The following is a 17832-nucleotide window of genomic DNA, read 5'->3' as shown; positions in this document are numbered from 1 at the left end:
AAAAGATAAAAGAATCACCTCTGTAGACTTAGGCTGGTAGTTAGCCTTACAGAGTATCAGAAAATTCAAAAAGCACAGGGGAACCCCCTCTAGTCTTAGTTTCAAAGTTACAACAAAACAGGGATAAATCTCCCTCTAGGAAAGGGAAAATTCACAAGTTGAGAAAACAAAGATAAACTAATATGCCTTGCCTGGCTGTTACTTACAAGTTTGAAATATACGGTCCCTCTTAGTCCCAAGAGCAAATGGCCACAGAAACAAAGAACCCAAAACAAAACCTCTTCTCTTCTCTCCCCCCCACCCTCTGATTTCAAAGTATCTTTTGTCCCCGTTGGTTCCTTTGGTCAGGTGCCAACCAGGTTACTTGAGCTTCTTAACCCCTTACAGGTAAGGAGGAATTTAGGCTACCCCTATGGTTATGACACCATCCAAGCTGCATACCTTCTGGATGTTCAAAACTCTTTAGCGCACAACCCGAGCAGAAGCTTCTGTGCAGACCACAAGTGGAATATACACAGTTCTGTCCTAAGTGAGATATTCACTCTGGGGAACACCTCATGAGGATCTCGTCGCATTCCCAATGAACAAAAAACTTCCTCTGTGTTACTTCAGATGAGATATGGGTCACAGCACACATGGCAATGCTTTCTTGTTGTCATGGATGGACAAACTCAGATAAGTCTTTTCTCCCATTCCTCTGCTACCACAGGTCTTGAAAATGACTCTCCCTCTGTCATGAAGAGTCTTTCTCCTATCAGGCAACTCGCCCAGACAGTTTTGGTTCCTGGAATTTCAGAGAATGTCTGTCTGCCCTCCTGTCAGGATCCGCCCCTTCCTGGCTTTCCTAAATCAGGAAGGGGAAAGAATCAGACACCCCAATCCAGACCCATTCCTCCTCATGGCTGGTGTTTGGAGGGGCATCAGAATTAGAACGTTCTTGTTCAGCACCTGTCCAAGCTATCCTTTCTCAAAGTTGGAAAGATTCAGCTAGGACCTGTTACCTAGCTAAATGGAGACATTTCTATACCTGGGCTCAGCATGATTGGCCTTTTCCAAGCAATGCAGATATTCTAGTTGTTTTAGACTGTCTCCTGTCTTTAAAAAAAAAAAAAAAAAAAAAAAAAACCTCAGATCTCTACATTAGCTCACTGCGTCAGTGCCTTCCGACTGCCAGTAGATAGATGTTCCATTTTAACTCACTCAACAACAGTCATTCATGAAAGACCTAGTCAGGATTTTTTCACCTGTGGTCAAACTTACAATGCAATGGGACCTCAGTCTTATCCTGTCAGCACTCATCAGACCACATTTGAACCCTTGGCAATATGCTATTACCTCTGCCAGAAGGGTGAGCAAGATGGCAGCTCTCATAGCAGACCCACCAAATACCACTTTTTACAAGGAAATGGTCTCTCTTCATCACCTCCATCCTAAGTTCCTCCCGAAGGTTATTTCTGAAAACCATGTCAACCAAACTATCTGCTTAAGAGTTTTTCCAAAAACATGCCGCTGCTGAAGAGAGAAGAATTTCATTCCTGTGGTGTCAGACAGGTTTGGTCCTTTGCAGGTAGAACGCCCAGACACATCAGAAAATCACCAAGGCTTTTTCTCACCATAATAGAAAGATATAGTGTGTCCTCCCAAACCTCTGAGAAACTCTAAATGGATTTCTGGATGCATAATCATGCACTACCAATTAGCGCATATCCCTCCACCTGGCAGGATAGAGGGCTCACTCAGCCAGATCACAAGCTACTTCTACAGGAAGCATCAATACTGGACATATGCGGAGCAGCTACCTGGAGATCCATTCACAAAACATTGTGCACTAGTTCAGTTCTTTGCTGTAGATGCAGCAGTGGGAACTGTAGTACTTCCAAAAAAAAGAAAAAAAAAAACCAACCCCAAAAACCTGAAGACTTCTTGTGGCACCTTAGAGACTAATAAATTTATTTGGGCATAGAACCCATTTCATCAGATGCATGGAGTGGAAAATATAGTAGCAGGTATAAATACACAGCACATGAAAAGATGGAAGTTGCCTTACCAAGTGGGAGGTCAGTCTAACGAGACAATTCAATTAACAGTAGGATACCAAGAGAGGAAAAATCATTTTTGTAGTGGTAATGAGAGTGGCCCTTTTCAAACAGTTGACAAGAAGGTGTGAGTAACAGTAGGGGAAAATTAGTATGGGGAAAACTAGGTTTTGTAATGACCCAACCACTCCCAGTCTTTATTCAGGCCTAATTTGATGGTGTCCAGTTTGCAGATTAATTCCAGTTCTGCAGTTTCACATTGGAGTCTGGTTTTTGAAGCTTTTTTGTTGAAGAATTGCCACTTGTAGGTCTGTTACTGAGTGACCAGGGAGATTGAAGTGTTCTCCTACTGGTTTTTGAATGTTATAATTCCTGATGTCAGATTTGTGTCCATTTATTCTTTTGCGTAGAGACTGTCCAGTTTGGCCACTGTACATGGCAGAGGGGCATTGCTGGCACATGATGGCATGTATCAGGTTGATAGATGTGCAGGTGAATGAGCCCCTGACGGCGTGGCTGATGTGGTTAGATCCTGTGATGGTGTCCCTTGAATAGACACTGTCTATTGAATCCATTTATTGTGTGCATACTGAAAACTTGCACACTTCGTTTGGCTTCCCTGTTACCCACGAGTACTGAATCACCACTTAAATATTAGCTTCAATGTGCACCTAAAAGTATTTTGTAAGATTGAGGATAGAGGTTATGAAAGTCTATTCCCCAGAATGTTAGAATTGTGAAGGGACAGAGTTAACTGAAAAAATGTGTCTTCTGTCTAAAACTATTTTTACTTATTGTAATACCTAAGATCACTGTGTCAGAGATAGTAGGGAAAAACTCCCCTCATCCCTTCTGTTTTTTCTAGTTAATTTGTTTTAAGCATTTGGCAGCTCTTTGTTTATAGTCAGTATCATGATTTCCCCTTTTTAGATGGGTTTTTCTCATAGCAAATGGAAGAGGTGTTTAAAAAAATAAGAATGTGATAGTAAAACTACAAAATTAACTCTTGGGGGGCAGGCACGCTATCTGAAATGATTTCTAACTCAGGTTTCAAGTTGATGTCCCTTTTAATGCATGCCTTCCCAGTAACCACAATTGTTTTTAGATGGAGCCAAAACCAAAATAATTAGATTTTGGGCAGTTGTTGGCCAAATTTTGTGTGTGTGTGTGTGTGTGTGTGTATGTGTATGTGTATGTATGTATGTATATGTATGTATGTATACACACACACACACATATATTAAACTTTATTGTTTTTAATTTAAGCTTTCTTGAGGTCTGTCATGTTCTGCATAGCAATGGCTGCAACTGCTTTTAACGTTCACTCCTTATGGGTTTTCTAATCTCTGTTGGTTATCAAACTGAAGTGCAGCATTATTGTATAGGAAACATACACGTATCATACTAAAAATAATCAAGACACAGAGGTGTTCTTTGTTTTTGCTGTTGTGTTCAATGGTGAATATAAAATTTGTTGCTTTCTTTTGAACAGATGCATATAGATTCCCATGAAGCTCTGGGAGTACTGAACACTTTATTTGAAATTTTGGCTCCTTCATCCCTCCGTCCTGTGGACATGCTTTTAAGAAGTATGTTTGTTACTCCCAGTACAATGGTAAGTGACCAGTAAAGGATATTACACTACCTGTTTAATGTTGAGACCTTTAGCGCATTTTTGGCTATATCATATACATTTCTGACTATCCTCCACTCTGATTGTCTGTCTATGAAGACAATTCACTCACTATGTTTTGTCATGTATGAAAATGCTGTTCTCTTAATCCTCTGCAAGGTGTATATTTCTGTTCCTAAATCCTGCTGAAGTTAGTTCGGTAACATGTTCAGAAATAGGGAAGAACTCAGTAGGAGGACTAGTTTGCCTTTGGATAGATCATTTTACTTGTAATTCGATGGTGAAGAATGGGGAGCCTCCTGATGTAAGAGAAATTCCATAACCTGGTTTATGAATAGGGCCCTACCAAATTCACAGCTGTGAAAAACACGTCACAGATCATGAACTCTGGTCTTATGTGCTTTTACCCTATACTATACCAATTTCATGCCGGAGACCAGAGTTTTTCAAATTGGGGGGTTGTGAGCCAAAAGGAAGTTGCAGGGGGGTCACAAGGTTATTTTAGAGTGGATCATGGATTGCCACCCTTAATTCTACGCTGCCTTCATAGCTGGGTGGCCAGAGAGCGGCGGCTGTTGGCTGGGCGCCCAACTCTGAAGACAGCGCCCTGTCAGCTGCAGTGCAAAATTAAGGGTGGCAATGCCATACCATACCACCTTATTTCTGCATTGCTGCCGTCAGAGCTGAGCCGCCAGAGAGTGATGGCTGCTGACTGGAAGCCCAGCTCTGCAGGCAGCAGTGCAGAAGTGAGGGTGGCAATACTGTACCAGGCTGTCCTTATTTTTGCAGTGTTGCTGGCGGCAGCTCTGCCTTCAGAACTGAGCTCCCAGCCAGCAGATGCTGCTCTCTGGCCGCCCAGTTCTGAAGGCAGCGCCATTGCCAGCAGCAGCACAAAAGGGTAGTAGTACCCGAATCCCCCCTTTAATAACCTTGCAACACCCTCCTCTTCCATTTTTTTTTAGTTGAAATGTTGAGGTGTAACAAAGATTCCCCCCTAGTATTTCATTTTTGAGACAGTATGAAAGTTTTTTGTGAGAACCTTATTCACAAAAGTGTTATAGAAGTACCCATTCCCCAGATCACACAGATTGAGTGCTCTCAAAGCCAGACTGATTTCCAGGAACTGCTGTGAACATTCAGCTCCTGGGAGCCATGGTAGAAGAGAAGGTAGAAAAGTTTACCTCCTTCATGAAGATGTTTGTTCAAAGAAGTGAACATACATGATCTTTTATAAGATCTAATATGTTGTCAGTTCTCCATGACATTATTGCAGTTTTCAGTCTCTTAATCTGCTGCATTTTTCTGTTTTTTTTTTGTTTGTTTGTTTGTTTTTTATAGGCATCAGTGAGCACTGTTCAGTTATGGATATCTGGTATCCTAGCTATCCTTAGAGTTCTGATTTCACAATCAACAGAGGATATAGTTTTATCTCGTATTCAAGAGCTTTCTTTCTCCCCTTACTTATTGTCATGTCAAACAATTAACAGGCTAAGGGATGGGGAAAATAATGTACTCACACCTGAAGAACAAATTGAGCTGAAACAGGCTAAATATCTGCCTGAAGAGACATTTTCTAGGTATGTTGCCTTCTGAATCGATCAGTTTTTTTGTAAAACTTTTGGTAAAATATTAAGAGTGATAAGTGATATGGAAACAAGGTTTATATTTACATGGATATTACCTGAAATGGACATGGGGGGGTGGATTTAAGGTTGGATGCAGGTTTGAGGGATAGAATGGGCTGTGGTGCTGTTGGATGTGTTACATAGAATGGAGGTGTGTATTTTTGTTTAACAATTTTTGGCTGTTTTGGTTTCTTTTCCCATGCTGAAGTGAAAAGTACCACTGACTTCTCTGGGACCAGGATTTCACCCTGGGAATTGACTTTTCCTTCTCCCTTACTTTAGCCTGTACTCTGCATTGTTGCCTCAGTGGCATATGGGTGGGATGAGTTGGGTGACTTCCCCTCCTATGCATGTGAAAGGGTGAAGAAAATGTAAGGGAAGATCAGCTTTCTTTTTAAAAGGATAAGTTGTAATCTAGAGCCTTCTGAGGGTGAGAGACTTATGCAAAGTAATTTGAGAGAGATTTTGGATGTGGTTGAGTTGGAAATACCCTACTACTGCAGGGGGAAGGAATTAGGATAGGGTTTTATCCCTCCAGGTGAGGGTTGAGACCCTTATGAGAAGAACTTTTTATCCACAAATTCATTCGGCGGAGGGGGGAGTAGTTGTGATTTGGCATAACTTTTGGACTGGGAATCCTACTGAATCTGAGACTTGATAAGAGAAGGATTGGGGAATGGTTGTGGGATGGATTGTTAATCTGATTCAGGTTGTTGGGTGGGTTTTTTAGCTTTCCTTGGTGGCCTTTATTTGGGTAACTATATTCCTGTGGCCATCTTCAGGTGGCACAATGATGCCCTTTGCTAGGAATATGTATAGCTGATAGAGAAAGGGGAGTCTTTGTTTATGAAGATTTGGGGTCTTTCATGTCTGGGGTGGTCGATGGGAAAGATTTTGTGTAAGGTGGAAACCTGTTTTGAGTGGCTTAGTCTTGATGCCCTTCATTTTGTCTGTTGTCTCTTGGAAGGATAGCACGTTGGGTAGGGTTTTAGGTGTTTGGTTCATGTTGATTGAAAGTGTGGTGATTAGTGAAACAGTGACCATCTGTGATTTGATGGCCGATGAGGTTTTGCATAACTGAGACCTGGACCCTTAAACACACTGCAAATACTCTGCTTTAATCAATTTTTACACTAGATAATGAGTCTGAAAGCTGGAGCTGAGATTTTTCCTTGTGGGTAGAGGAAGCAAGAAGAACTTTAGGGGGAAAATTTTAAAGTGAAGCACTATTAAATAGGATTGTATTTGGTTCAGGTCAACCTGCTGAAACCTGTTAACTCAGTAGTAAAAATCTTAGTTGGGACAGATAGAAAATAAGCTGATGTGTTTATTTTCCTGTCTGTGTTGTGTGGGATTTTTTTCAGGTTCTTGTTACAATTAGTGGGCATTCTATTGGAAGACATTGCTACTAAACAGTTGAAAGTGGACATGAATGAACAGCAGCACACTTTCTATTGCCAAGAGTTGGGCACACTGCTTATGTGTTTAATACATATCTTCAAATCAGGTAAGAATCTCAAAATGAGTTGTTGTGCCATGATGACGATCAAAGAGTTCTTTTCAGTTCTGAATCAGTTGTTTATTGAGTTTAAAATCTGTTTAGGTTGAGAATATTGGCTGCATATAAAATATCTTTTCTTCTTCCAAGTCTGTGTCCATTTCAGAAGTCAAAGTCGTCTTTTCCTTTAGACTTTTTATTGTACACACAGCTTCAAGACCTGTTTTCATACTCTGCCCTTTTAGCAGAGCAGACTATAACTGATGACCTTTCATTCGTTAAACAGTGTCCTTTTAAATGTCCAAAAGAACTCCAGTTGAGAAATACAGTGCACATCATTACTCTTGAGTTGGATTTCCTCTCACCTTCCCCAAATGCAGGGGTCTCGAACTCAGTTTACCTTAGGGCCAGTGCCAGTCCTCAAATCCTCCCAGCGGGCCAATAATGTCACTGAAGATGGTGTTCAGAAAAGAAAACGTTTATATTGTATTTTTTATTTCAAATTTCTTCAAAATAATAAAACTGTCATACAACTTTATACAATTCTTCACTTGCCAGACAGTTTTTAGTGTTTGCCAGACAAAAAAGAAACATACTGTTCGCCTCATAGAGAGCAGACCAGCATAAAATGGTCCCTGGCTAAATCGCTCTCATCGGTGCTGGCTGCAGCACGGCTCAGCACTTATGACTAAGGCTACGTTTTAGTCACGGGTATTTTTAGTAAAAGTCATGGACAGGTCATGGACATTAAACAAAATTCACGGCCTGTAACCTGCCCATGATTTTTACTATATACTCCTGACTAAAACTTTTGCGGGGAGGCTCAGGGGGTTCTGGGGTGGGTGGGTGGGGAGTTTTGGCTGGGGGGGGAGGGAGATTCCCTTCCCCGGCTCCTGGGAATCGGTGACCTCTAGCTCTTAGCTCCACGTCCTACCTCTGCTCTGCCCCAAGCCCCAGTTCTGCAGCTCCCATTGGCTGGGAACCGCGGCCAGTGGAAGCTGTGAAGGTGGTGCCTGCGAGTGGAGGCAGCACATGGAGCTAGGAGCTGAGGGAGGGAAGTTCCTGTCGCCCTTCCAGGGACCCCCCCACACACCCAAACTCTTGCTGTGAGGGGCTCGAAACTGCCCCAGCAGCAGCTGGTGCAACTGGCCCAGGGGCTGCTCAGGCGGCTCCCAGGCCAGCCACATGGGCTGTTGCGGAAGTCACGGAGGTGACGGAAAGTCACGGAATCTGTGACTTCCGTGACCTCTGTGACCAATACTGAGCCTTACTTATGATACTCGGGGCACCTCCGGCACCATATGCATGGCAGCTGCTGCTGGAACCCAGCGCTCTGCTGCGGAATCTAAGGGCTCTAAAAACTGCCCCTCTCCACTACGGCGCCATTAACAGTGCTAAAGGAGACGGCACCAAACAACCGCTCAGATTATGATGATGCAGCCAAATGCTGCTAGCACAATGGCGCCAACACAGACTGCACCGGCTCAGCACACCACACTGCCAATACAATTGCCACCTCACTCTTTGGCACCGAAGCTCTGGCGCCGCACCATTTTCTGCACCAGAAGGATCTGTTGACCCTGGAGTTCCCTCTTTTGGGCACCGATGTCTCACTGGGGCCGTCGGTACCAGAGCAACTGTTATCTCTGATAACACCACCGTTCTTGAGTGAAGATGAGGAGGTTGAAGGGGTATTCTCCCCTCACCATTCCTCCCCAATCAGAACACTTACGGCAACTGGACCGTTACAATCACAGTCCACATATGGGACCATCCATGACCTTCCTGAGCACTAGCCGTACTGCGATCCCTGGAGGTCTTACAGAAGTCGCTACAGCAGGTGGCCCAGCCCACATAGGGAAGATGCTGGATCCCCACCTCCACCCTTGGAGACTGTAGCAACCAAGACAAGGGATGAACTCATGGCAGAGCAGGAAGAGGACACTGCTCCTGACACCTTGCCAACCAACAATAATTCATCCTCCTCACCAGACAAGACAGTTATGCCTTCCACTCCCAACCACTGCGGATGACTTTACCCACTTCCAAGATTTATTCAAAATAGCGGCCAATGGGCTCAAAATTGCTCTGGAGAAAGTGCCAGAAACAAACTTAACAGACATCTTACAGACACCTTCCTCCTCAAAGATAGCATTGCCAATCAATGGGACTATAATAGAACCCGCCAAAACAGTATGGCAAATGGTCCATGCCCTTTGATAAGGATAGTAAGAGGTTGGACCTATTCGGCCACAAAGTCTATTCCTCCTCCACATTTCAATTCAGAGTGGTAAATTTATGTAACACTACTTTCCAAATACAACCACAGAAACTATGGAAAGTTTATGGACTTTTTCCCCTCTGGAATATCATTAATAGAGAGCAATTCAAATTGCTGGTTTCCAAAGGGCAAATGATTGCATGCATGGCTCTTTAGGCCTCATTAGACATTGCTGACACCCCTACAGCTGTGGTTATCTGATGGGCCTCATGGTTGAACGCCTTAGAATTCCCATGTGAAATACAAAATACAGTCGAAGACCATCCCTTCGATGGAGAGGGATTGTTTGCAGCCAATACCAATGACGTACTGCACACTATGAAAGGCTCACGGCAACTCTTCAATCGCTCAGCATTCATACACCTGCCACAAAAAGGAGACAATATAGGTATCAACCATACCAGAGGAATAGATATTCAACATATACACAGCAACACCAGAGGCCTTACAAACAAAGACAGAGACCACAACGATGCTGACTTCCACCAGCTGCGGTGTCCCAAGCTCCTTCCTCTAAATAACAAATTTGAAGGCTTGGGTGAGGGTCTGGAAGGACCTGTCCCACATTCCAGAGCTAATGCCCTCCATCCTTCTGTTTTGGAGACCATTTACTTCCATTCTACCTGAAATAGGCTGCCATCACCATGGACAAATGGACCTTAGAAGTAATCCATCCATAAGGGTCATACCATCCCTTTCCTTTCTATCTCCTCCCCGAGCACACACGCGCGCGTGCGCGCGCGCGCACACACACACACACACACACACACACACACACACACACACACACACACACACACACACACACACCCTCCCTCTCTGTCCCACTTCAGGGACTCCTCTCATGAACAACTGATATGACAAAAGGTAGATCATGTCTTACAACTCTGGGAAGTGGAAACTGTTCCCATGCAACACAAGGGGAAGGGTTTTTATTCCCACAATTTTTTTTAACACAAGAAAAATGGGGGATGGTGACCTATGCCGGATCTCAGGTGACTGAACAAGTTTGTGAGAAAACAATAATTCAAGATGGTCACAACTATAATTCCAGTGCTTGAGCAGGGGGACTGGTTTTCAGCCCTCAACCTGCAGGATGCTTATTTTCATGTTACGATACATCCTGCCCACAGGCAGTTTCTGAGATTTACTTTGGGCAAAGACCACTATCAATATAAGGTTTTACCTTTTGGCCTGTAAACAGCACCTTGCATTTTCTCAAAGATCCTTGTGCTAGCAATGGTGCATATGAGAAAACAAGGAATAATAATATTCCCTTGCCTGGACAACTGTCTTCTGAAGTCGCACACTCAAATAGATGCCATTTGGACTACCCAAATGACAATAGATTGCTTCCAGAATCTGGGTCTACAAATAAAAAGAAATTAACAGTAGAACCAGTTCCACCGTTAGAATTCATCAGCACTTACCTTGACTCAGTGGCAACAAAAGTGTCACTTCCATGAGACAGATATGACACGATAAAGACACTCGTATCCAATGTGGAACAGCCCACACATGCCTCCAACTTCTGGGCCACATGGCAGCATGCACGTTTGTGGTTTACATATGCGCTGCCTACAAGGGTGATTAGGAACTGTCTACAGACCAAACAAACACGGATTAAACAGACTATTAACGATGCCTCCCAAAGTCAAGGAATCACTAACCTAATGGACTCAACCACTCAACAGGTGCTCAGGGATCCTATTTACACAAGACCCTCCATCACAGATGATCACAACGGATGCTTCCCTCATAGGTTGGGGAGCACATATGCAATATCACACAATTCAAGGGTTATGGTCCGCAGCCAAGACGAAGCTTAGAACTCTGTGCTGTCTGCAATGCCTTCCTCTACTTCTTACCATTCATAAAGAACGAGAACATAAGAGTAATGACCAACAACACTGCTACATAATCAGGCAAGGGGGAGCCATATCACACTCGTTCTGCACCAAGCCTATGAGACTCTGGAAATGGTGCATCCAACACAATATCCATATTTCTGCTTCCTAGCTACCCAGATGCCAGAACACCACGGCAGACGAGCTCAGCAGACATTTCCTCCACTACCAAGAATGAGAATTGAACAACGTGATACTGGAACACACATTCTGAAAATGGGATCACCCACAAAGAGACCTATTTGCGACAGCCCAGAACACCAAATGTCTGAGATTCAGTTCCAGAGCAGCTCTGGGAAAGCAATCAATGGGGGATGTGTTCCTGATCAAGTGGGGCACTGATCTCCTCTTTGCATTCCTACCCATACCATTACTACCCAGCGTAATACTGAAAATAAGGACCTGATAAAGCCAGAGTCATCCTAATAGGCCCAACATGGTCAAGACAAGCATGGTATACATACATAACATGGATGTCAGCATGTGCTGCAGTCACTCTCCTGCCTCGGATGGACCTGTTAACACAACGCAAGGGTCATGTGCATCATCTGAACATAGAACTTCTACATCTGAAGGCATGGCTCCTCTGTGGTTCTCTAATGATGAACTAGATTGCTCTAAACAAATGAAGTGGGTGCTACTTCACTAGTAGAAAACATGCTACACATATGACCTACCTACAAAAGTGAAAAAGATTTACAGCATGGTGCACCGCCAGACAAACCACTGCAACATCGGCGCCCCTTCCATTGATATTAGACTACCTCCTGGAATTAAAAAAGTCCAACCTCTCCATCAGTTCAACAAAAGTACAACTTAAGTTGCTGATATATATACTTTTAATTTAGCTGCATTTTAATGTTTATGTCTGGGAATATAAAAATGTACTGTCAAACTTGTGTATTATCATGGTGTAGCCGAATATCATCCTTACCCCTCTTCCATAGCCTCTGTGCTATATTGATTCAGAATGTGAGCTCTTTGGGATTGCAGAACTGTATTTTTCTTTGTGTATAGCTATTAACACACTGAGTACTACTGAAACTAACAGATTACAGTTTCAGGTTTTCAGTAGATCATTTTAAAACAGCTTTGTCCTCTATTTAGCCCACCTAAGGTAGATATCTTTAATAGCTATGTGTGTCACCATGTCCAGTCACTAGATGTCACACTTACTGTACATGCAAGTAGCTAAAACGGATCGGTAGTAGTTCGGGATAATATTACTAATAGAAACTAGGTACAACATACATTTCTGGATTCTGATATTGTCCCTTTGCAAGATGTATGCACTGTTCCTCTCTTCCTCCAAATACCAAAGGCAGTTCAGACTTCTCCACATGGCTCTGGGACTTGGTGTATGGCCTTTATGGTTTCACTCTGATGCTCTGATTCTGACCATGCAAAACAAAGCAGTATGCAGAGCTCCTTCTTTTTTATCCATTGCTATTCTAGAATTTATAGTTGATTCTGCAGCAGCTGTAAGAAATCTTTTCCCCTCCCCCCCTTCTCTGTTTAAGGGTACCAAAATAGCTTTGTTACATTAATAGAGTTGTTCTCTGAGCTCCTCCTATCTATTTATTCCCCTTCCCTGGTTGTGGCAAAAGGAGCAAGTTGAAGGACAAGAGGTCACAGAAGGAGAGCTCTGCCACAACTGCTTCCACCCTGCAGATCATCACTCAGCATACAGAGCAAAGATTTTTTTCCTCTTTAATAGTTTTGCTTGTTGCACAAAGCTTTACATCCAAGTCCTGTAGTCACTGCATTATTACAACAGACTATATCTGAGGCCGGTCTGCATCTGAAACATAGGTCAACCTAGCTGCATTACTCAAGGATATGAAAAATTCAAACGCTTAAGAGATGTAGTTAAGCCGACCTAAGCTCCGGTATTGACACCAAAAGAATGGAAGAATTCTTCTATCAACCTACCTGTCACCTTTCCAGGGGCTGAATTTACTGCAGCAATTGAAAACCCTCTTCCTTCGCTATAGGGAGTGTCTGCGACACTTCAGCTGTGCTGCTTAATTACTTGTAGTATAGGTATAGCCTGAGGAACACCCTCAGTAGCTATCTAGGCAGAGAAGTCTACCAACCTCCCACTTTAGTCCCTATCCTAAGGAGCCTACATTCTGTCTTCTTTTGTAAGTATAGTACCTAACACAGTGAGGTTCTGATTTGGATTGGGGCCTCGAGCATTACCTCACTAAAAAAAAAAAATCTACCCTGGCCAATAATACAACAATTTCAGGAAGAATAAAATATTGATATATGTGACTCTCATAACTTTTACTGTCACTAAGATGTGCATCTGTGGTATGATTTAATTACTTTAGTGATATGGTTTTAGACTGAGGTCTAGAGGATTGAATCTGAGGCTGAGAGCCAAGAAGTCCTTAGTTTAATTCCAGTTCTTGTCATTGATTTGCCCTATGACCCTGGACAGTCATTTAACATTTCTGCTTCTATATCCCCATTTATAAATGGAGATAATCTAATTTATCTACATCACCAGAATGCTACGGGTTAGGTTGCTTGGTTGAGAATGAGGCAGTTTAAATTTTCCAAATGCTGTGTAACTGATGAGGGTTTTTTAAAAATTCTCAGTTCAAATGGTAGCATACATGGTTCCCCTTATTGTATGTGTGTGTTTGTTTCCAGGAATGTTCAGAAGAATCACAGCTGCTGCCAGCAGACTTTTTACAGGAGATGGATCTGATGGTAGTTTTTATACCCTTGAGAGTCTGAGTGGTCTTGTTCAGTTCATGATTCCCACACACCCTTCTTTAGTGCTCCTCTGGTGTCAAATCCTACTTCTTGTCAATTACACTAACTACAGCTGGTGGTCAGAGGTGCATCAAACACCAAAGTAAGACTGTTTTTAATATGAACTAAGGGTATGCTGTTATACTGATTTTTAATTTCTACAGTTAATTAAAAGTTGTTTTTTAATGTAGCTTATATGATTTCTCAGCTGTTAAGAATTTGAGTACTATATGTGTTAGAACCACTTAAAGAAATTACTGTACTTATAAAGAAGTTTGTACAGTCTTTGCAGTGTTCCATAAGGTCAGTAAAATCTGACTACTTTAGACCAAGAGAGAGAGTGTGTTCCACACATGATGGCATGTCAGGTAGAACTCCCTGCCAGTTGTTTCCCTTTTTAAAGGGAGGGGATTCTACCTTGAGTGCCTCTGATTACAACTGTGGAAATACTACATAAGGGAAAGGGCTATCTTGTCAAATCCCAGGATGCTTATGCCTTTATAGGTCAATATCAACATCTTATTTCACCCTCCAACTGCTACTCAACCAGCGCAGATCATGGAGCACTGGTGAGGTATATTAATGGAAAGATCTGTTCACTAAGCAGCCATTGTGTAACAAATTCTCCCTTTTGAAATGGTCTGCTTCCAAAGGGTCTTAAAATATAGTATCTGGTAGACAGATAGAGTACAAGCATTGCATTGTCTAGACTGAGTGACAATGGATAACAGTTTTGAGATCTATATCTGAAAGAGAAGACCCCAAACGTAGTCAGATCTAGATTAGAAAAAGTGGTCCTGGCCCTAGCTGCAACTTGATTGTCTGTCTGAAAGCTGCTGTTACATAAAGAACCAAATTATGAATTTGAATAACAAGCTGTGGGACATACTGTATAAGTTAAGGGGGCTAATGGAACTTCTGTCAGTTCTTACTGTTCCCCCAGTTTACTAGCAACAGCTCCTTTTTATCTGGATTGGGTGTCTTTCTTAGCCCAACACTGGATTAGATGCTCAGTCACCGTAGCTGGATGGAGAGAAGTGCTGGGTTTTATCATTGCATGGAAAGCTCTGTAGCCCATGTCTCCTTGCAGGCACCTCTGTCAGCCACATTGTAATACGTATTGAACAAGAGGGGTGATGAGTACGGCTATATTTATGTCACGGAGGTCACGGAATCCATGACTTTCAGAGACCTCTGTGACTTTCTCTACTTCAGCCCCAGTGGGTGTGGGACTCTGGAGCTGGCAGCTAGTGGGCTCTGGCAGGATTCCAGTGACAGGGGGTCCCCTGAAAGGTTCAAGTGACAGGTGACAGACTCCTGAGGGGGCCCTCCTCAGGGTTCCAGCGATGGGCAACAGCCTCGCATGGGAGGGGTGGTGGAGGGAGTTGGAATGGGGGGACGCCTCGGGCGAGCGGCAGGGGGTGTCCTGTTTTCTCTTTGGGAAATATGGTCACCCTGCAGCTCCTAGCCATCGTAGGCGGAGGGGGCCCCCCCCCCCAGCTGCCAGCTGCCAGGGCAGAGGGGGAACCTCACAGCTCCCCACCACCATGGTTTTGGGGAAAACCCATGGTGCCGCAGCAGCAAAGTCACAGATAGGTCACGACAGCTGTGAATTTGTTTATTGTCCGTGACTTTTACTAAAAATAATCATGACAAAATCTTAGCCTTAGTAATGAAATGTAATCCACAACATCCCACAAGAGACAAAAGAACTAATGACAAAGCAGTTCGTATTGAGCAATGCTTAAAATGGGTTCCTTTAAAATGTAAATTGAGTATCTACTTTGACTGAAATATTAGCAATAAAACAAGTTTTTCTTACAGGAGGCACAGTCTTTCCAGTACTAAATTGCTGAGCCCTCAGATAACTGGAGACCGTGATGAATTTGATTCAGAATCCAAATTTGGCATGTGCAATCGAGAGATAGTACGAAGAGGCGCTCTCATTCTTTTTTGTGACTATGTTGTAAGTTTAGACTGTGAATTTTAAACCTATAAATGTTTGGTTTTTGGATTTTGCTTGGGTGCTTTATCTTTGAGGTACAGAGTGTGATTATTTTAAATGTAGATCACAATAAGGGAAAAGTGAGAGATCTTAGTCATATTTACTTCCATGGGGAACTACATGGAATTTTTATATATCAATTTTCACTTCTGGAAGTGGATGCTCTTTTTTTTTTTCTTTCTATGCATATGTCTTATTAATGTGATTATTTTAGATACTTGTGCATTATCTTAGGCATTCTCTCTACACTGAATCTTAGTTGTCTACAAAGTTATTCTTTGTAAATAACAATAATGTCTTGAATGTTGTATTCTTACATACATGATCTCAGGAGAAGACTAAGAAGCTTATAAAAGTTTAGACCCTCCTCTGAGGCAGAGTGTTTCTGCATGTCATAATTAGAATAAACTCTTTTCACCTTAAACCCTCCTACGTATATTTACTCTGTTACTGCATTCCCCAGTTCTGTTCAGGCTCTCGGGAATAGGGCAACTCCCATGGCTTCAGACTTCGTAGGCTCTCAAACACAGTGTTACAGGAGTCAGTCTCTGTACTGATACTAGTACACGCTTTCTAGAAGATTGTTCTGCCTCAAGTGAGAAACATTAACTGTTGAAGACATAAATAGTTCAACTGCCATGAGATATGGGCTGTTCACTTTAAAAGGAAACAAAAACTACAGACAAACTTTGAGATTTTGCAGAAACAATTCTGAGATATATTAAATGTGTATCTATCATTCATTCATTACTAAAAATGTTGCATAAAAGCAGGGTCTTTGAGTTTACTAGTTCTTTCCAGTTGTTCTCTACCAGTATTCATTGTCTTTATGATTACAACATAATGGATGTTGAAACAGTTCGTTGCAAATAAAGGATTATGACTTCAGGTGAATTTGCAACAGGATCAAATGAAGTTGAAAATAGATCTGATTGTTTATGCAAATGATCATAGTAATAAAGCTTAGAAGGAAATGAAACATGCACACTTGTAAACAGAATATTTTTAACATAATGTGGTTCAGTTTTTCCAGTGGAAAATGACTTGCTTTTAATTGTGTATAAATAGTATTGCATTATTTTTGTTGTTTTTTTAAGTAATGAAATGCTTACACGGGTGGTAGTAATAGTAATTTTAGAATTATGGAATCCATTTTACCTTTTTTTCCCCATAGTGTCAAAACCTACATGATTCAGAACACTTGACATGGCTTATAGTGAATCATGTTCAAGATCTGATTAATCTGTCTCATGAGCCTCCAGTACAAGACTTTATTAGTGCTGTTCATAGGAATTCAGCAGCCAGTGGTCTCTTCATCCAGGCTATTCAGTCTCGGTGTGAGAACCTCGCAACTGTAAGTTTGACCTGAGCCTTTTAATAATGAAGTTTAGGCCTTTCTTGTTAACTGTATTTGGAAACACTTCGAGTGCTTTTTCCTTTCTGGGTCTTTTACAGCACCAAAGGTGGTGTTGGTGCATAACTTATTATATGTATTACACTGGTGCAAAAGACAACTCTTGGCATCTGAACTACTTTGTGCTTAGTGCTGCTCAGAGACACAGGTAGGTAGATGTGATTCTCCCCGAAGAGTTTACAAGCTAATACTAACTAATAAATACAAAGAAACTCTAGACATTGGTAACTAAAAACTTTGTGTCTACTTCCCCACATGTTTACAACCCTTTGGAGAGAAATTAATTTATGATCCCAAGCCTCTTTATTTACAAACTCAAATCTTTCATCTTCATAGCCTTTCTGTTGCCCCACAGTGCAAACATACCTTGTCAGTTGCTGTGTTATAGATTAATTAAATCATAAATGCAACATGGATCTTGTTTATCTTCTAGGAGCCTCTGCACTGATGTATATTTGCTACAAATTGTACTCCTAAATGGAAAACACACTAATTAAAAGGTGTAGAAGTAACTCTGTAAAAGCATCCATGTTTGTTTCATAATTTGAGCATATTTGATATGGAAAGTATTAAGACTTTTTTGCCCAACTGCCAGTCCTATAAATTCAACTTGGGTCAGTCAGTCTATGTTCCTTCCTTCCTATGCATCATCACAAGTAATAAAGTT

General features: G+C 42.1%; 1 protein-coding gene across 3 annotated transcripts in view; it reads left to right on the top strand.

The window, feature by feature from the left end:
• HTT (huntingtin) overlaps positions 1 to 17832 on the top strand; it is a 190995-nt gene that overhangs the window by 111940 nt on the left and 61223 nt on the right. For all 3 annotated transcript variants that reach the window (XR_006280578.1, XM_038399202.2, XM_038399201.2), the window contains 6 exons: positions 3529 to 3651; positions 5008 to 5246; positions 6659 to 6801; positions 13642 to 13849; positions 15571 to 15712; positions 16926 to 17105. Coding sequence is in view for 2 of the 3 variants with exons in the window: in XM_038399202.2 (XP_038255130.1) it covers positions 3529 to 3651; positions 5008 to 5246; positions 6659 to 6801; positions 13642 to 13849; positions 15571 to 15712; positions 16926 to 17105 (1035 nt within the window). In the remaining variant the exon portion in view is untranslated. The remainder of the gene's footprint in view (positions 1 to 3528; positions 3652 to 5007; positions 5247 to 6658; positions 6802 to 13641; positions 13850 to 15570; positions 15713 to 16925; positions 17106 to 17832) is intronic.

Source organism: Dermochelys coriacea, chromosome 4 (genome assembly GCF_009764565.3).
Source record: "Dermochelys coriacea isolate rDerCor1 chromosome 4, rDerCor1.pri.v4, whole genome shotgun sequence".
Taxonomy (NCBI): domain Eukaryota; kingdom Metazoa; phylum Chordata; order Testudines; family Dermochelyidae; genus Dermochelys; species Dermochelys coriacea.
Note: the sequence above shows the minus strand (reverse complement) of the source record. Positions and strands in the feature narration are given on the sequence as shown.